The 21,126-nt window shown below is 35.6% G+C and overlaps 2 protein-coding genes across 2 annotated transcripts; both read right to left on the reverse strand.

Annotated features, from left to right (window-relative positions):
- Positions 1–414: 414 nt before the first annotated feature.
- On the reverse strand, positions 415–1,341 carry LOC122893209 (olfactory receptor 4K15-like). Its single transcript, XM_044230078.1, has one exon. The coding sequence runs from the start codon at positions 1,339–1,341 to the stop codon at positions 415–417; it is 927 nt and encodes a 308-aa protein (XP_044086013.1).
- Positions 1,342–20,060: 18,719 nt separating this feature from the next.
- Positions 20,061–20,924, reverse strand: LOC122893284 (olfactory receptor 4K15-like). The gene has a single exon (XM_044230191.1). It carries the CDS (start codon positions 20,922–20,924, stop codon positions 20,061–20,063), a length of 864 nt encoding a protein of 287 aa, XP_044086126.1.
- Between the last annotated feature and the right edge of the window lie 202 nt (positions 20,925–21,126).

Genomic DNA, 21,126 nt, shown 5'->3' on the forward strand with positions numbered 1-21,126 from the left:
TAAAATTTATGATAATACCTACCTCTCTTTGGTGATACCAGGTAAATGATGACTGGGGAATAACTACAAATCAGTCACTATCCTGAAACTTAAAGATGATTTAAATATTTTACATTACTTTAGTATTTTGTACATTTTTCTATTAAGTTGATTGGAAAAAGCATTGATTTGACAGATGCATTTTACAGTTAAAAGACTTACTATAAATAATTTTAGTCTGAAATAAAAATTATTTCATAAGTAAAAAATAGGAAGTCCAATTCTTTTATCTAAAATTGTTTACTATTAGAAAATTCTAGAAAGAGAAAGAAAATGTGTGCTATGATATTTCAGAACAGTAGTTGACAGAGTAAGGTACACTAATCCGGCTTTTATTATAGGTGTTATTTATCACAAGGAATAGCTGGGAGACTTTCAGAAACACACTTGTCGATTCCTTAGCTTTTGCATTGCTGATATCACCTCCTTGTTTCTTAAGGTGTAGATCAGGGGGTTTAAAAGAGGGGTGAAAACAGTATAAAATATGGAGAGAACCTTATCCACTGGGAGACTGCTAAAAGGCCAGGCATAAATAAAGATGCAGGGTGCAAAGAAAAGGGTCACCACAGTGATATGGGCAGTCAGGGTGGCCCTTGCCTTGGCCATGCCTGCTGAGGAACGCCGCCGTACGGTAACCAGGATAACTGTGTAGGAGATCAGCAAGAGCACAAAGGAGCTCATGGCCATTAGACCACTGTCTGAAAGCATCAGTACCTCAAGAGTAAAGGTATTGGTGCAGGCAAGTTTGATAACCAAGGGAAGATCACAGAAAAAACTGTCCACTTTATTGGGGCCACAAAACGGAAGGTTTACTGTGAAGATTAACTGACTCACTGAGTGGAAAACCCCAATGAGCCAGGAGCCCACCACAAGGCTTGTGCACTTGCGCAGACTCATAATGGATGCATAGTGCAGGGGTCGACATATGGCGACATATCTATCATATGCCATGGCCACAAGGAGCATCATTTCACCACCAGCAAAGACATGCAGAAAGAATATCTGGGCCATGCAGCCCTCAAAAGAGATGGTCTTGGGCTCCATAAGGAAATCAATAATCATTTTGGGTGTGGCAAAGGTGGAGAGACACACATCAATGAAGGAGAGGTTACTAAGTAGGAAGTACATGGGTGTGTGTAGTGCAGGTTCGGAGATGACAGTGAGCACAATGAGGAGGTTCCCCAGCACAATGGAGAAATAGAAAAGCATAAAAAACACAAAATAGAACAGTTGTAGCTCTTGAGAACCTGAAAGACCGTGCAATATAAATTCAGTCACTCCTGATTTATTTCCTTGGTCCATGATTTCAAACTTCTGAGATGGGATCAGAAATGTTCCTGTCAAGTGAAATGGAGAAAACATCATCATATTGTGCCAGTGAATGAGCAAAGCTAAGCCTGGGCTATCAGATTCCATTCAGCATACTTATCAATTTAGATTCTCATAAGCACACAGATAAATGTTATATGCAGTCATTTATTTTGTAATGACTCTCTAACCTTAGCTTTCATCTCTGAATCCCAACCTGATAGTCGAGTTTCAAAACACAAGTTTCCATGTCACTTCCATAACTAACGCATACTGATAATAGTGTCCTCTCCCTTCCATAGCTTCCATCTCATTTTAAATCACTCCCTATAGGTAATAAAATCAACTTATTTCTGTTTTTTCCCTCCTGTTTGTATTTTTGAAAAAATAAACATGTACTTATTAAATAATTAAACAAATAAGTAAAATTCCTGATAAATGGGAAACTTACAGTCCGAGTCATACTGACAGGTTTCAAATGCTATTTCTTATGATTCCTAGTGATATGACCTTGGGGAAGTTAATTAAACTCTCTGTGCTTTAGTTTTTGCCTCTGTGAATTAGGAGAAATAATAGTATACGCCTCAAAGGATTATTATAAGGATGAAGAAAACTACAATAGATGAACTACTTAGGATAGTACCTGGCACATAAGAGATGTTCAGTAGATGTTAGGTACTATGCCTTTGTTCCCTCAATGATTAAAATGTTTCCAGGTATAAACTAACATACTATATAAATTATTAAAATATGTACTTGTCCTACTTAAAAGACCAACTACTTCATGCATGTTGATGGTGTTTACATGGAAGTGTGTGAATATTTGAGTTAATAATTAATATCATATTTTTAGCTTTTAAATTAGTTTCTAATTTAGATTCTTTGTAAATGTGTAATGGCTTTTTTCTACCCAATGACTCTGAATTTCTGTGAATTTAATATGTGATCCTCAGCATCAAATACAGAAAAGGATACCATATTTGCTGATATTATCAATCTATATCTTCTCTCTCAATTTATATAAACACATTTTATGATTCTGAAGGAACACATTTTATTAATTCTTTGATTTTTTTACAGTACATTACTCATAGATAGTATTCAATAATACTTGTTGATCCTACTATACAAAAAATAAAATTTTTAATTTCACATCAGTTAAAAGAGAACTGCTTTTATTTTCTTCTGTAGGCTAATTATGCCTGTGTGGTTTGTAGGAAACTGAAAAAAACTTCTTTTTAAGAGGCTCTGATTCTTGGGCCATCTGGGTGGCTCCTTCCATTAAGCATCTGGCTCTTGATGTCAGCTCATGTCATGATCTCAGGGTCACAAGATTAAACCCTGTCTCAGGCTCCCTGCTCAGCCGAGAGTCTGCTTGAGATTCTCTCTCTCCCTCTCACCCTACCCCCAACTCATGCTCACTCTCTCTTTTTGTCTCTCTCTCAAATAAATACTTTAAAATGGCTTTGATTCTTTTCTTTGAAAAATAGCTCTATTCTGTTTCTCAGAGTCCACAGCATCTCATAGTTCAGGTGGGAGGTTGGGTGAGCCTGGTTGTGGGTATTAAGGAGGGCACATATTGCAGGAAGCACTGGGTGTGGTGTATAAACAATGAATTCTGAAACACTGAAAGGCAATTAAAAAAAACTGCTATTAAATATATAAACCACACACAAAAAAAGAAAAATAGTTCTATTTTGATAACTTATGAAGTTGGAATGATGATGGAGGGGAGGGAAGTGAGGGGGTGGGTGAGCCTAGTGGTGGGTATTAAGGAGGGCACATATTGCATGGTGCACTGGGTGTGGTGCATAAACAATGAATCTTGGAACAGGAAAAAAAATAAAATTAAGGTGTTAAAAATGTTATTTATTAAAGGAAATTCTGCAGAAACTAAGTAGGATGCATAATAAAGAATACCTGAGGGGCACCTGGGTGGCTCAGTGGGCTAAGCCTTTGCCTTCGGCTCAGTCATGAGCTCAGGGTCCTGGGATTGAGGCCCACATCAGGCTCTCTGCTTAGCTCTCTCTCTGCCTGCCTCTCTGCCTACTTGTGATCTCTCTCTCTGTCAAATTAATAAATAAAATCTTTTAAAAAAAAGAAAAAAGAAAAAAGAATACCTGAATGCCACAACATAAGAACACTTACCTTTAGAAAGGTTGGTGTCCCTGTGTTTTTCACTATACTCCTCTAATAGCAATAGTTATGACCAGGTATATTTATTCACCTGTAAATTATATGCATACATCACTATACTAATATATTATGTACATTATAAAATATAACTGAAATTTAAGAAAGAATGATATTTTGTAAATGTGGAGAACTCTAAATATTTTTTCTCAGACCCAAGCAGCTTACTTAGTGGGTATGTACACCCTATTTTAGATCCAAGTAATTAAGAAAAGTAGGTGGCTCTTTCTCTGGAGTGAAATTTCTTAAAATCCTATCTTATGAAAGGTACACAGTAAACTTGTTATATGTGGCACTCCCATTTCTGGAAGGGAAGCCAAGAAGCCTTTGCAGGGCAGGAAGAAGCTTCCTCCCCTTGGGCAAAATGTTCAAGGTGGTAAAATACTTGTCTTCCGTTCCTGTCTCTACTTACTTTTGTTCACCAACTCCATGGTCTCTCTCCCTTTGACTTTTTTTTTTTAATTTTTATTTTTTTTCCAATTTATTTATTTTCAGAAAAATATTATTCATTATTTTTTCACCACACCCAGTGCTCCATGCAAGCCATGCCCTCTATAATACCCACCACCTGGTACCCCAACCTCCCACCTCCCCGCCACTTCAAACCCCTCAGATTGTTTTTCAGAGTCCATAGTCTCTCATGGTTTTTTTAACAACATCTTAAGAATACAAGTTCATCATGTTCCTTTGTGGAGGTACCTAATGAAACTTATAGTAGACAAAATAATCTTCTTGAGTGTCCAAAGCTGTAACTATATCTGGAATTAAGGAAAAGTACAATAGGGGTCTGAAACACATTTGCTAAAATCAACTATATGATCTCTTATTACTGTCATGTACCTAGAAAAGCTTATAAAGACCTACTGCAAGTTATTAAAAGTGGTTATCTCCGGGTAAGAGAGTATAGTAGTTTTATTCCTTATTCATCTATGTATTTGCTGAGTTTTCTTTCTTGGAATATGCATATAATCTTTTTAAACTGAAGAAACAGCAAAGCTCTTTTTAATTTACAAGTTTCTATTTTTAATTTAGAAAATTTAGTAACAAGATGAAATAAGATTATCTTTAATGAGAACACACAGAGATAATAACTGTTAATATAAATCCTTATATATACAGTGCATATCATTTTATAACCAGCCACTAATAATAAATACTTCCCATGTCAATACAGTACTTTTATAACATTTTTAATGTACTTGTGGTATTTTTATTTTATAGAAGATTTTAATTTTCCCTGTTATTAACATATAATAACCTTGCTTTTTTTAGCTAAAACTTTATGATTATGCATAACTATTTAGGGTATATCATTATAATTTTAGAACTCAGAAGTTTTTTAGTTATTGTACCAAAACTTAATATCACTAAAATGTTCTATGAGAAAGACTATTCTTCACCTCACTCTTTATTGACAAGATGGTGTACTAAAACTTTTATTTTTACTTATTGCCACAGGAAAATGTATCTTAGTGATGTTTCAGTGCATTTAATGAACATTAGTGGAATTGACACTTATTCATGAATTGGTCCTTTGTACATTTTTACTCCTCAATTACCTATCCATATTTTTGCCCATTTTACTATTGAGCTCTTCATCTTCCTAATATGTATATATAAAGATATTTTTGTGTTAAGGTATTGCCTTTTTTTATAAATATTCCACAAATATTTTAGTTTACTCTTTTCATTTTATTTTTATTTATTTAATTTTCAATAAAATTAGTTAAAATATATGAATAAACTAAGATCTACATTTTTTCCCAAATAGTTTTGCCCTTAATGTCTTGCTTAAAAAGTTTTTATATAATGTTATACATTGTTTTTAACATTTATCAAAAGGCATATTAATTGTTTAATTCAGTAGCTAAACAAAAATTTTAAACATTTTATGGCTATGGCAGAAGTAAATTTGGTGAGTAATTAAGAGTTTTGGGACGCCTGGGTGGCTCAGTTGGTTAAGCAGCTGCCTTCGGCTCAGGTCATGATCCCAGGATCCTGGGATCAAGTCCTACATCGGGCTCCTTGCTCGGCAGGGAGCCTGCTTCTCCCTCTGCCTCTGCCTGCCTCTCTGTCTACCTGTGCTCGCTCGCTCTCTCTCCCTCTGTATCTGACAAATAAATAAATAAAATCTTTAAAAAAAAAAAAAGAGTTAATGTTTGGGGGCGCCTGGGTGGCTCAGTGGGTTAAGTCTCTGCCTTCGGCTCAGGTCATGATCTCAGGGTCCTGGGATCGAGCCCTGCATCAGGCTCTCTGCTCAGTGGGGAGCGTTCTTCCCCCTCTCTCTCTGCCTGTCTCTCTGCCTACTTGTGATCTCTCTGTCATATAAATAAATAAAATCTTTAAAAAAGGGGGGGTTAAAGTTTGAAAGATCTCATCTGCAAATTTTGCCTATTATTGGACAAAAGGGAGTGCCAGTGTTGGGTCGGGTAGTTGTGAAGGATGGCATTTCTATGGATATCAAAGCCTTATACTGAAGAAAATTAAATTCTGTCATAGAATTTACAACTATCACTAAAGGGTTAAAGGAAGGTATGGATGGGGTTTCTCAGCAAGCCTCTGAATTCCTTGAAATTTCTGTCTCATCTAGCTGGTCTTTTTTCCTAATACCAAGCTAAAGAACCTTGTAAATAAGCTAATCTCTTTTGCAAGTTCCTTGTAATTGGAAGTATATTACCCCTAACTTTAGTCTCTTAAAATAAGCCAAGCCTTACTACAAAGACTTTCCACAGAACGATTAAAATCCCCGAGATCTGCTGATCACAGGAAACTCTCAGACATCAGGAAGGACCAAATATCCACCAACTCAAAATAAAAATTACTTTAATAAAAATTTGTTTTACTCCTCATTTAGCTAGTATTTATTTTAAGATAATGAAGTTGGAATTATAACCTCTCCAGTGTTTGAATATGATTGTAAACTCCAAAAGGAAAAGAATCCAGCCTTTTTTCCTCCTCACAGTTAAACCTGTCTCACAAAGGGCCTGTTTGTTTATAAAAGGCCACAAAAATAATCATGACCTAAATGATCACTAAAAAGTGATCATGACCTAAATTAATAAACATTTTCAAAATTATCATGTGAATAATTATATGCATGGATGAATGAACACATTACAGTTTTAGCAGGCAGAATAATGGCTGATTAAGTATATTATCATTCTGTCCTCATTTATAGACAAACTAAGTCACAGAGGTAATTGAGTATAAGCAATTAATTGGTTATTTTGGACATTGAGACATAATAAATCCTTTAAAATTCCAACATACATTCTGTTATCTTGAAACCATGATTTGGCTGAAAGAACAGAGAGAGACTGAGAGAGAAAAGGAAGAAAGGGAGGGAGGGAAAGAAGATGAAAAGAGGGAGAACATATTCACACTGCTTCTATTTCTTTCTCAATTTCTGCTAATTTGCTGAGCATTGATGGGGCCTCCAAGATCTAAGATAAAGCTCTCCATTTGATTCATTTGTCTTCATATCATGAGCACATTCTTCCTGTTTTGTAGTTAAGAAATAGTACGATAAAAATAGAGGTACTGAAAATCTCTGGAGCTACACCTAGCACTATTTACTTACTCCATTTTAAATGGAGAGCTTTAATCACCAGAAAAACTATTGTTATTAATTTCAAAAATTTCATAAATAGTAAGGAATATGAGAATATTTTCATATAAATAGAATTCCTAGATCACTTAGTTCTATAATTTGTAAGAAAGACACACAGTGCTTAGGCTATAGAACTAGCAACCTGACCAAATTTTACTTCAAATCTCTGCCTTGACTATTTAATGTGGAGGAATTCCATAAACTCTGTACCCTATAAACTTAATAGGAATCTAATGGAAAAACAATGCATGTGCCTTCTGCCCAAATTATTATAAGGTAAATTAAAAGCAAAAGAAATCAAACAGACAAAAAAATCTTTGAAGGGAAAAAAAGTTTAATAAGAGGCAAGCTAAAAGGCATATGCAAGAAGATGGGCTCTCAAACTTCTCTTAATGCATGTAAGTTAGATTGAGATTTCTTTGTATGTAGTTGATTCTTTCTGAGCAATAAATTTTGGATACTTTACTCCACTAGCTGAGTCAATGAAGCCTGTATATAAATAGCATAGGATCTCTAAAAGAATAAATCCTGAAATAATATCTATAGTTCACTCTAAACTAAGAATGGCACAGAGCACACACAGTTCTTTTTAAGTTGTTCATCAATAATTTTTAATTACAGTAACCAAAAATACCATTAAAATAACTGAAATAATGAAACATACAAATGCATACAGAAATATAAAGTATATCCTATACATGTAGACACAATGTATTGTATATAGATACATTGTATAGATACATATAGATATAGATACATATAGATATCTATACATTGTATAGATACAATGTAATGTATATAGATTATACATGTAGACACAATCTTCACCAAATAAAGTTTATATGTTATATGTATATATAAAATCTAAAATGCACACAATAACCTTTTAAGTATATAGCCCTATCCTTACACTGCCAAATCTTAAGTCAAATAATATAGCAAGCAAGTGACAAAGCCAAAATTTTCATCATAAAAATTGTATGGTAAGCATTCTAATAATAGTATGTTGGCATAACTATTTGCATGGAAATCAGTGCAACAACTAAAAAAATGTATGTGCCTATGTGTGTAAAGAAGCAATCCAATTTAAGAAATATATTGACCATTAACTGGGTCACTACATTATGTACCATATAACTGGAAGTAAGCTTAGAGATAACAGTGGTTGAGTCTGCTGAAGAGGGTCTGAAGTTTCTATGCAGAAAAATGAACTCAGGGTACCTGGGGGGCTCAGTGGGTTAAGCCTCTGCCTTTGGCTCAGGTTATGGTCTCAGGGTCCTGGGATTAGCCCCACATCAGGCTCTCTGCTTGTCAGGGAGCCTGCTTCCCCCTCTCTCTCTGCCTGCCTCTCTGCTTACTTGTGATCTGTCTGCCAAATAAATAAATGAAATCTTAAAAAAAGAAAAAAAAATAGAAAAATGAACTCACTCAGAGCATTCAGAGGGAGCTCAAACATGAAGATACAGACTTATTTCAATATAATTAGAAAATTGTATTAAAATAGGTCATTTGCAGAGACCTGTTTGAAGTGGCAGAAGTATTAAAACTTACATGACTCATTCCTCAGTCACCATACAGACTCATTAAGAGAGGATGGAATTTGTCTGCTGTTTTTATTTCAGAAGTTCCACAGAAATACCTGGAGGTATCATGTTGATATGAGAAATAGGTTCTTTTCATATGGCTTGCAATACTCCTTGTGCTTTATATATTTTATTTAAAAGGAACTAAAGCTGAAAATATATTTCTCCTTGATGTGTAATTTTGTCCCATTGGGGCCATCGCTAACAAGCTTTTTTTTATTTTAGAGATGAGTAAATGTCATTTCTATCTAGGGATTCACATTACTAGAAATCATGTTACCAATATATCTATATATGAGTTATTTTAATACCTTATTATAACTGGTATAGAAGTCATTTTCTATGAAATTTTATCCATAGACAAGATTGCTGAGTGTTTTAATTGGGCTGTTCTTATAAAGTAACCCATTCTCTCTGCAGTTTCAATTCTGCCCCATTCACTACTATTAACTTTTTTTGTGAAACACTTATTGTTTTAAGCCACATTCTAAGTACTGTAAAGACAAGTGTAGCAAAATGCTATAATATTGCAGAACTATAAATCACTTAGGTCAAACAGAATATGTCTTGTTTTTATCTGCATTCTCCAATTAAATATAATTCAGAAATTTAAGAAAAATGAGTATCTATGGGGCTCCTAGGTCACTCAGTCAGTTGGGCATATATCTGACTATTGGTTTCGGCTCAGGTCATGCATGATCTGATGAATTGTGGGATCAAACTGATGTGGGGCTCCTTGCTCTGTGGAGAGTCTGCTTGAGGTTTTTCTCTCTCTGCCCCTCTTCCAAGTCATGTGTGCATGCATGCAGCCTTGCTCACTCTGTCTGTCTTGAATTAATAAATAAATCCTTTTAACAAATTAAGTACTACATGCAAAAACACAAATAATTAAAAAATACACAAGACAAAATGCTTATGTGTAAGTTGCTTGTAATTTTGAAGGGCAATTAAAGAAAATTAAAAATGTAACATAAAATTTAAATAGAAGACCATACATATTATAAATGTATGTACACATATACATATATGTATTATAAATCTATATGTATAATGCATATATACACATTATGATGTATGGAACATCAGGAGAGATTATATTTTGTCAGAAAGATCAGGAGGAAAAGAAGTGAAAAGAAGGAAAAGGGAGGGTGGAAGAGAAGATGAGGAAAATAAAATGAGACAGAAGCAGACAAAAATATATATCTGTAAAGGACCTTAAATGAGAAATGATGTTGTGAAAGGCAGAGATAGTGATGGAAGATTACACGGCTCAAATAGACTAACATAAACAAAAGCATGAATAAAGAAAATTAAAAGTAATTGAGAAACAGGTGCTCTAGCTTGGCTAAAGTATACTATATGTCAGAGTTTTATTGGACAATACATTGGAGGATTTTAAATATAGGTCTTAGAATTCTGTAATTAATTTGTTGGAAAACGGAATGCTACTCACCATTTCAGTGAGGAATGTGGTTTAGGAATATGATTCTGGCAGTGGTTGGGAATTAACCAGAGTGTATAAAACACTGGAGGGGAATAGTGGCAGTTGGAGGCTACTTCAAGAGTTTCTTGTGTGGCTACTGAAGTCAAGAATGGGTATAGACAAAGAAGGATAAAGGGAATACAAATGTCAGGAATTGGATATTCAGACTTCATTGTCTACAGGCAAGTACCAAGAGGGAGAGAGATCAGAATATAAAAAAACAGGAAAGGCCAGTGAGATTTCTAGTCCAGAGCATTTTAAACTTTGATCCATGGAGCGCTGGCAGTATTGTGTACAGGTGCCCCCACATATTCCTGAAGGGGAATGGGGGCTCCAAACCTTAATCCAAATTGATTTAAGTAGGTGCTTTCTGCACAGGTGGAAATGGAATTCAAGGAAGTTGAACTTTGGAATAAATCCGAGGCTAAAAACTAAGTCTCCCAACTGGAAGTCCAGCCCTTTCCAGCACAGTGGACAAATTTGTTCAGCCAGCATCAGTATCAGAAAAAAGGTGCCTACTTCAGTTGGATTATTTGGTAGACTTCTTACTCATTAGTAGCTACTTATATATCACTATATAGGTAAATATTTTTGCTTAGAACTTTCCTATGTATTTGATCCTCTTTATATATGCATATATGTATATATTATATATTTACATATATGATATAATATATACATTCCAATATATACATATATGTATATATAATATATACATTCTAATATATATACATAATATTTATATATTTATATATAAATATATAAATACCTATGTGTTTATATATTTATATATAAATATATATTTACATTTATATAATATATATTATATATTTACATATATTTATATATAAATACATATGTATATATATAAATATATGACTATATTATATATGTATATATGTATATGTATATATAATATATATATATGATCATCTTTACTTAGAACCTTTGTGTGGATTTGAGAAATAAAGGAATAAATAGCAGATGTAGAATGTGAGTAGATTTTACTTCTACTATGTTTATGCAGCGAGTAGTTTTTGATCTTAAAAAGAGTAAAATCTATTTATTCAACTGTATTTATTGCATGCCTACCATGTATAAGGAAATTTTCCAAATTTAATGGATATAGCAGTGAATAAAACAAAAGCCTTACTCACAGTGAAACTTTTCAGGTAGTTAGAGGGGCAGATGGTGAACAAAATAAATCAGTACATAGTATAACATTTTGGATGGTAATAAGGCTACGAAGCAAAATATAAAGTGGGGAAGAATGATAAATATCATTGAAGGTGTTGCAGTTGTAGATGTAGTTGTCAGAGAAGGCTTCACTGAGAAGATTAGTTTAAGAAAAGACCTGAAGGAAGTGAAGAAGTAAGACATGGAGATATCAAAAGGAAGAAAATTTCTTCCAGGAGGAAGGGATATCAACTGCAAATAAAGGCCTTATATAGGTGCTTAAAGTTTTCTAAAACATTAACAAGACCAGGTTGGCTAAAGTAGGGTGAGAAAAGATGAACAATGTTTCAGTTAAGATCGGAGAGGTAAGAAGCACCAGAAATACTGGCTTACAGGTCATGGTAACAACTTTAGTTTCAATGTGTGTGAAATGGGTGAGTCTTTTGGAAGATGCCAAGCAGAGAAATGACATGATATGACAGACGGTATTAGGATTACTTTAACTGACATAATAGAATAGACTGAAAAATGGGGAAGCCTGGAAGCTTACTAGGAATGAGTACTTGTAATAATCCAAACAAATGATCATAACATGGATCAGGCGGTAGCAGTAGAGGTTAGAGGTTGCAAGGAGTAGTCAGATTCTGAGAACATTTTGAAAATAGACTCAGTAAAATTTGTTAACCTATAACAAGAGGTAAGAGACAGTATGGGAGGATAATTCCAAAGCCATTGGATTGATCAATTGGAAAGATGAAGATTCCATTAATAGAGATAGATTTCTTCATTAACCTGGTGGAACAGTTGTTTGAGGGATTATCAGGAGTTCAGATTTAGATATGTTAAATTTGAGACAGGTGACAGATATCCACGTGAGGCTGGGTGTTGAAGTCTGGAAATTGAAGGAGAGTCCAGTGTACATGCAAAGCTATGTCTTCGAGTACATAGTTTTTTTTTTTTTTAATTTATTTATTTTCAGAAAAACATTATTCATTATTTTTTCACCACACCCAGTGCTCCATGCAAGCCGTGCCCTCTATAATACCCACCACCTGGTACCCCAACCTCCCACCCCCCCGCCACTTCAAACCCCTCAGATTGTTTTTCAGAGTCCACAGTCTCTCATGGTTCACCGCCCCTTCCAATTTACCCAAATTCCCTACTCCTCTCTAACGCCCCTTGTCCTCCATGCTATTTGTTATGCTCCACAAATAAGTGAAACCATATGATAATTGACTCTCTCTGCTTGACTTATTTCACTCAGCATAATCTCTTCCAGTCAGTACATAGTTTTTAAAGCCTTGAGGTTAAATGAAATCACCAGTGGAAAAAGAAAGATGGTAGAGTCTCAAGAAATGAGCTCTGGTGTAACCTAAGAGGTCAGAAAAAGGAGGAGGAACCCCAAAAGAGATTCAGAGGGCACCTCCAAAAGTATGTGAAGGAAGCCAGGAGAGCATTGTGTTCTAAAAGCCAAATGAAGAGGGTTTCAAGAGGGAGAGTGTGATCAGCTGTATTAAAAATTGTACAACTGGGCACCTGGGTAGCTCAGTCATTAAGTGTCTGCCTTTGGCTCAGGTCATGATCCCAGGGTTGTGGGATTGAGTCCCACATCAAGCTTCTCGCAGAGCTTTTCTCTCTCCCACTCCCCACACTTGTGTTCCCTTTCTTGCTATGTCTCTCTCTGTCAAATAAATAAAATCTTTTTAAAAAATTATACAACTGATTGATCAACTAGGATGATTATTGGGAAATGATCTCTGGATTTAGCAGTAGAGAGGTCACTAGTAACCTTTAAAGAAGCAATATGAGTAGAATATGGAGATAAAAGCCTTACTGGAGTGGGCACAAGAAAGAAAAAGAAGAGAGCTATGGGAGACAGTATGAACAAGTCCTCAGAGCTTTCCCCATAAATATCTTGTGAACAAGGACAAAGGTGAGAAATGGATCAAGAGCTAGAGGAAGAAATGAGGACAAAAGGATTTTCTTTTTTTCCTGTTTCTTTTTATTTAAAAAAAAAAAACAATTAACTATAAAAGGTAAAAAATATCCAAAAAGAAAAGTAGAAGAGATGGGGAAATACTTGAAAACTTGAAGCCATGAAAGAGTGAAAAATTAATTTAAAAATATAATCTGGAGTGCTTACAACCAGTCTCCAAGTTAATGCTGGTCCCCAGACGCAGGGCACTCTCGCTCGTATTGGGGTATTACTTTCCCACCGGTCGCCTCTGGTGGCTCCCTCCCCCTTTTGTTTATCTTCTGATATCAGTCCGCCGTTTCACTTATTTGTGGAGCATAACAAAGAGCATGGAGGACAAGGGGCCTTAGAGAGGAGTAGGGAATTTGGGTAAATTGGAAGGGGAGGTGAACCATGAGAGACTATGGACTCTGAAAAACAGTCTGAGGGGTTTGAAGTGGCAGGGGGGTGGGAGGTTGGGGTACCAGGTGGTGGGTATTATAGAGGGCACGGCTTGCATGGAGCACTGGGTGTGGTGAAAAAATAATGAATACTGTTTTTCTGAAAATAAATAAATTGGAAAATAAATAAATAAAAATAAAAATATAATCTGGGTTGTTTTTGTTTTGTGACATGTAAGCATGTCATAGTATATTGCACTGATTTTTTTTAGTAATCTAACAGTACAGAAGACAGTGAATATTACAGAGATGCTGAAAAAAATCTTGTATATGGAGGAAACATCAAATTATGATGGCATTAAAGAAAGACAAAAGAAGTCTTAAACACTTGTCTGGATATGTCATGATCGAATCAGTAATTGTAAATTTTAAAATTTATTCTGGGAAACTACTCTAAGACTGGTTCTTCTATATGTGAATTTTAATTAATTTAAAATTTATCATTGTCAGTACCCTAAATTAACTAAGTATATATTTAACATGTATCATTTGAATTAAAATTAAATCTTCATTTCTTTGAAGAAAGTTGATAAGGAAAATATACTTCAATAGTCTGAGTGCTCCTTTGGACATTTGCTGTATAAAGCATGGTTCTAACTTGTGTTTGACACATAGAATCCATTGAATATATTTTCAAGTTAATAAGTGTAAATACAATATGAACAATTAATAGATTTTCCATTATAGTTAAATTCTTACTTTATCATCCCCTTCAGTTTACTTCTCATACTTGAATGGATAAATAATTTAATAAAAGAACATACTATATTATAAAAGTACATCTACTAAAAGTAAAAAGAAAATTAGACCGCCAAAAAAATGCTATATTCTAGAAATAAAGAAGCTGAATATTATATAAAATCAAAATTCACAAATAGTTTCATATAATTATGCAATCCAAACTGAGCCACACTATAATTTTGTGCAACATATTTGACAATTTGTTTCTGACACAATTTTTTTATAAGTACAACATGTTTATTCGAGTGTTGGTATGGTAACAAAATTGGAACCCTCATTATACAACAGCAAAGGAATGGTTATTTACATTATACTATAGGAATCCCATTACATTTGTTTTTGTTTTTATTTCTAGTGTTTTTATTTACTATGTTCAATTAGCCAACATATAGTATATCATTAGTTTTTAGTGTTCAGTGGTTCATTATTTGAATTTTTTTTAACAACTCTGCAGGTAACGCTATGCTCACCACAAGTGTAGCTACCATCTTTACCATGCAACACTATTACAATGCCATTGACTATTCCCTATGCTGTACCTGTTCTTCGTGTGACTTACTCGTTACATAACTGGGAGCCTTTATGTCTCATTCCCCTTCAACTATTTTGCTCAAACCCCCCACCCCCCACCCTCTGACAACCATCAGTTTTTCTAGGTATGATTCTACTCTGTTTCTTTATTCATTTGCTTTTAGACTCCACATAGAAGTGAAATTGTATGGTATTCGTTTTTCTCTCTCAAAGTGTTTCACTTAGCATTATACTCTCTAGTTCTAAAATCTCTTTTCTCTCTCTCTCTTTTTTATATAGAGAGAGCACACACAGGGATGGGGAAGCAGCAGGAGAGGGAGAGAAAATCTTAAGCAGGCTCCACAACCATTGCAAGCCAGTCTCATGACCCTAAAATCATGACCTGAGCTGAAATCAGGAGTGGGACACCTAACTGACTGAGTGACCTGGGTGCCCCAAATCTCATCTCTTTTATGGCAAACAATATTCCATTGTATATATACAACATCTTCTTTATCCAGTCATCTATCATTGGAAACTTTAGTTGCCTCCAAATCTTGGTCATTTTAAATAATGCTCCAGTGAACATATAGGAGTGAATCTATCTTTTCAAATTAGTGATCTTGTATTCTTTGGGTAAATACCCAGTAGTAGAATTATTAGATCATATGGTATTTCTATTTTTATGTTTTCAAGAACCTCCATATTTTTTCCCACAGTCTATTAGTTTACATTTCATCAAGGTTTTTTTTTTTTTTTTTTTTGTCCACATCCTTGTAAATACTTAACATTTCTTGTGTTTTTGATGCTATCCATTCTGACAGAAGTAAAATGATTTCTCACTGTGGTTTTGATTTGCATTTCCCCAATTAGTGATACTGAACATCTTTTCATGCACCCATTGCCATCTGTATGTCTTCTTTTTTTTTTCCAATTTATTTATTTTCAGAAAAACAGTATTCATTATTTTTTTCACCACACCCAGTGCTCCATGCAAGCCGTGCCCTCTATAATACCTACCACCTGGTACCCCAACCTCCCACACCCCCGCCACTTCAAACCCCTCAGACTGTTTTTCAGAGTCCATAGTCTCTCATGGTTCACCTCCCCTTCCAATTTACCCAAATTCCCTACTCCTCTCTAACGCCCCTTGTCCTCCATGCTATTGGTTATGCTCCACAAATGAGTGAAACCATATGATAATTGACTCTCTCTGCTTGACTGATTTCACTCAGCATAATCTCTTCCAGTCCCGTCCATGTTGCTACAAAAGTTGGGTATTCATCCTTTCTGATGGAGGCATAATACTCCATAGTGTATATGGACCACATCTTCCTTATCCATTCATCCGTTGAAGGGCATCTTGGTTCTTTCCATAGTTTGGCAACTGTGGCCATTGCTGCTATAAACATTGGGGTACAGATGGCCCTTCTTTTCACAACATCTGTATATTTGGGGTAAATACCCAGTAGTGCAATTGCAGGGTCATAGGGAAGCTCTATTTTTAATTTCTTGAGGAATCTCCACACTGTTCTCCAAAGAGGCTGCACCAACTTGCATTCCCACCAACAGTGTAAGAGGGTTCCCCTTCTCCACATCCTCTCCAACACATGTTGTTTCCTGTTTTGTTAATTTTGGCCATTCTAACTGGTGTAAGGTGATATCTCAATGTGGTTTTAATTTGAATCTCCCTGAGGGCTAATGATGATGAGCATTTTTTCATGTGTCTGATAGCCATTTGTATGTCTTGATTGGAGAAGTGTCTGTTCATATCTTCTGCCCATTTTTTGATGTGTTTGTCTGTTTCGTGTGGGTTGAGTTTGAGGAGTTCATTATAGATCCTGGATATCAACCTTTTGTCTGTACTGTCATTTGCAAATATCTTCTCCCATTCCGTGGGTTGCCTCTTTGTTTTTTTTGACTGTTTCCTTTGCTGTGCAGAAGCTTTTGATTTTGATGAAGTCCCAAAAGTTTATTTTTGCTTTTGTTACCTTTGCCTTTGGAGACATATCTTGAAAGAAGTTGCTGTGGCCGATATTGAAGAGATTACTGCCTGTGTTCTCCTCTAAGATTCTGATGGATTCCTGTCTCACGTTGAGGTCTTTTATCCATTTTGAGTTGATCTTTGTGTACGGTGTAAGAGAATGGTCGAGTTTCATTCTTCTACATATAGCTGTCCAGTTTTCCCAGCACCATTTATTGAAGAGACTGTCTTTTTTCCACTGTATATTTTTTCCTGTTTTGTCAAAGATTAATTGACCATAGAGTTGAGGGTCCATATCTGGGCTCTCTACTCTGTTCCACTGGTCTATGTGTCTGTTTTTATGCCAGTACCATGCTGTCTTGGTGATGACAGCTTTGTAATAAAGCTTGAAATCAGGTAAGGTGATGCCGCCAGCTTTATTTTTGTTTTTCACCATTTCCTTAGCGATTCGGGGTCTCTTCTGATTCCATACAAATTTTAGGGTTATTTGCTCCAGCTCTTTGAAGAATGCCGGTGGAATTTTGATCGGAATGGCATTAAAAGTATAGATTGCTCTAGGCAGTATAGACATTTTAACAATGTTTATTCTTCCGATCCAAGAGCATGGAATGGTCTTCCATCTTTTTGTGTCTTCTTCAATTTCTTTCATGAGTGTTCTATAGTTCCTCAAGTACAGATCCTTTACCTCTTTAGTTAGGTTTATTCCAAGGTATCTTATGGTTCTTGGTGCTGTATGTCTTCTTTGATAAAATGTTTGTTTAGGTCCTCTGCCCATTTTTCAGATTACTTGAGATTTTTTGGTACTGGTTGTGTAAGTTTTTTATATATTTTGGATATTAACCCCTTATCAAATGTATTAGGACTTTTAAATATTTTAGACAATATTTATGATACAAGGTATGAAATACATCAATATAGTTATAATATAAAGCCCAAGTGACCACAGTTGGCTCCAATGTTACTCCATTAATGAGGTGTCCTAGGCCAATTGCCACCTACCTCTGCTCCTGTTACCTGGCTATATAGCCTGGGTGGGGACACGGCTCAGTGTTCCTGCTGCTTCTATCCCCTTGGCGTCCTCCATCTCTGCTGGTAAGCTGCCACCTGCTGCTGATCATCTCACCTGCACTTTTCTTATTAACAATGCAAGCTGTATTTCACACTCTGAAAGACAGGGTTCTGAAACATCATGCCCAGCTTCCTAGTCCAGGACTTAAGGTTTTTCTAAAACCGGTGGAATGCACATTCATTGGAATATATATTCAGTGTATCTGATGGGTTCATGGCTTACCTTAATAATGTTGTTAAGATTAATGGAATAATGTCATAGCCTGTCCTATTCTTTTTGGACAGAAGGGTTCAGTTTATAATGCATGTTGTTTCCTGCTACTTTGCTTGAAGTATGCAGTGGTATGGATGATCCTGATCTGGGTGTTTATAAAAGAAACTGTGGTATTGTGAAAACGAGCAGAATAATTGGCTTCAAGCCTCAAGAAAAACCAAGAATAATATGTGATTTAAAGGAAGAACACAAGACAACTCTAATAACTTTTCCTCACTATGGAGTTATAGATTTAAAATAGTTTTCACATTATGACAAAAAAAAAATTGCACGTGACAAATCTAAAGCAGGCATTGCTGTCCAGGTAATCTTTGATCATAACAGTCATACCAAAAAAGAAGTAACAGTACAAGTACATGGTTGATGAATCACCCAACCATGGGACAAGTTATGTTCACAATCCCAGTGAGTTCATAGCATAAATAGTACGCCTCCACAAAGTAAATGTTGCACTGAGTTTTTTTGGTATCAGCTAAACCTAACATTTTAGACTGAGACCATCTTAGAGGAAATTGGGATGGTACATAACACTCAGGTAACATCATAATGTGTTTCTGGATCGTAATATTTGGTGAGCTCCAAAATACTTACCTTTGCATTTCCTGCCCTCCCTTTAACTGGTGTACAAACACCATTCAGGACCCAGTAAATACCTGAGGCAGATCATGGATGATGGGAGTCTTATTCAATTTTTCATGGTCTTATTGCCAGATGTCTAAAGCTTCATGGGCTGTCATCTTTTGATGTCAACATAGTTTTTACCAATAAAATGTAAAGGAATAAATGGTACCAGGGACGCCTGGGTGGCTCAGTTGGTTAAGCAGCTGCCTTCGGCTCAGGTCATGATCCCAGGATCCTGGGATCGAGTCCCACATTGGGCTCCTTGCTCGGCAGGGAGCCTGCTTCTCCCTCTGCCTCTGCCTGCCTCTTTGTCTGCCTGTGCTCGCTCGCTTTCTCTCCCTCTGTCTCTGACAAATAAATAAATAAAATCTTTAAAAAAATAATAATAAATGGTACCAGACTAACATCAAGTGATTTTATATAGCTACAAAATAGTATGTGAAGCTTCTTAAGTTGTGTATGTGAGACAAAATATAAATATAAAGGTGGATTTATTTTTGTGAAATTACTTTTTACATGCTAAATGGATTTTTTGATAGCACAAACCTTTTGAGGTTAAATGTGTGAAAACAGGAATTCTAATGGGATTGTTTTTACAACTGGAACTAAATTATAGATTACTTGCAGTATTTTAGACCATAAAAGAAACATTATTTTGTTTATCCAATATGGATATCCACCTAAATTTTTATGAAATTAATTTCTTAAAAATTATATAATAATTTGTGAAACATCTTATCACTGATTTTAGGTAGCAAACATAAGCAACATCTTACCTTAGAAACTGCATAATCATGTGAGGTTTCTTTACTTCAAATATATAACAAAAAATATACATTTATCATTTCAAACAACTAAGGTAACTTTTTTAAATGATGGTAGCCACAAGAAAAAAGTAAGTCTATGTTTCCTCAAGTTTCTTCTTGTCTATGCAGTTCAACAAATCTATCTTGTGAGAGACAGTTGGGAGAGCAGCTTGGAACTCACATACCGGATCTTCAATTTCTGCATTGCTGATTTCACCTCTTTATTTCTCAATGTATAAATAATGGGGTTCAATATAGGTGTAAAAACTGTAGAGAACACAGAAAGGTAGAGAACACAGAAAGGACTTTGTCCATTGGGAAGTTGCTGAAAGGCCATGCATAAATGATGATACAGGGCCCAAAAAAGAGAGTCACTACAATGATGTGGGCAGTCAGAATGCTGCGGGCCTTGGCCATGCCCACTGAGGAATGACGTTGTACAGTGATTAGGATAACCATGTAGGAGATCAGCAAGAGTAAGAATGAAGTCACTCCCATGAGACCACTATCCAAAAGCATCAACACTTCAGGGACATAAGTATCTGTGCAGGCAAGTTTAATGACCAATGTAAGGTCACAGTAATAACTATCCACTATGTTTGGGCCACAGAAAGGCAAGTTTATAGTGAAAGCTAACTGACTCAGGGAGTGCATGATCCCAATGACCCAAGATCCTACCACCAGGCCTGTACACTTGCACAAGTTCATGATGGTTGTATAGTGGAGAGGTTTGCATATGGCTACATACCTGTCATAAGCCATGGCTACAAGAAGTACCATCTCACCACCAGCAAAGACATGGAGCAAGAATATCTGGGCCATGCAGCTCTCAAAGGAGATAGTCTTAGATTCATGAAGGAAATCATGAATCATCTTGGGGGTTGCATAAGTGGCTAGAAACACATCAAGAACAGAAAGGTTACTGAGCATGATATACATGGGTGTGTGCAGGGCAGGTTCAGAAATCACAGTAAGGACAATGAGGAGATTGCCCAGGACAATGGTGATGTACAAGAAGTTAAACAACACAAAGAAGAAATACTGTAGTTCCCAGGAACTAGAAAGTCCCAGCAACACAAACTCAGCCACCCTAGAATAGTTTCCTTGATCCATGGTCTCAGGATACAAGAGAAATACCTACAAAGAGAACATTAATAGGTTATTATCAAGAACAAAAAAAAGTGGATCACAAAACTGAAGAGTCTTCTCAACATTAATTTGAAACAATTTAGAATTAGTCCTGTTAGGAAGTAGTTTATCTGTAATTCTGACAAATATTTCTTCTCTCAGTTGTCCTTACTAATGAAGGAGAGCT

This window comes from Neovison vison, chromosome 13 (assembly GCF_020171115.1).
Source record: "Neovison vison isolate M4711 chromosome 13, ASM_NN_V1, whole genome shotgun sequence".
In the NCBI taxonomy this organism is placed as follows: Eukaryota; Metazoa; Chordata; class Mammalia; order Carnivora; family Mustelidae; genus Neogale; species Neogale vison.

Excerpts from the sequence above, each read along its gene's own strand:
- LOC122893209 (XM_044230078.1), bottom strand. The coding sequence starts at position 1,341 with ATGGACCAAGGAAATAAATCAGGAGTGACTGAATTTATATTGCACGGT.
- LOC122893284 (XM_044230191.1), bottom strand. The coding sequence starts at position 20,924 with ATGGATCAAGGAAACTATTCTAGGGTGGCTGAGTTTGTGTTGCTGGGA.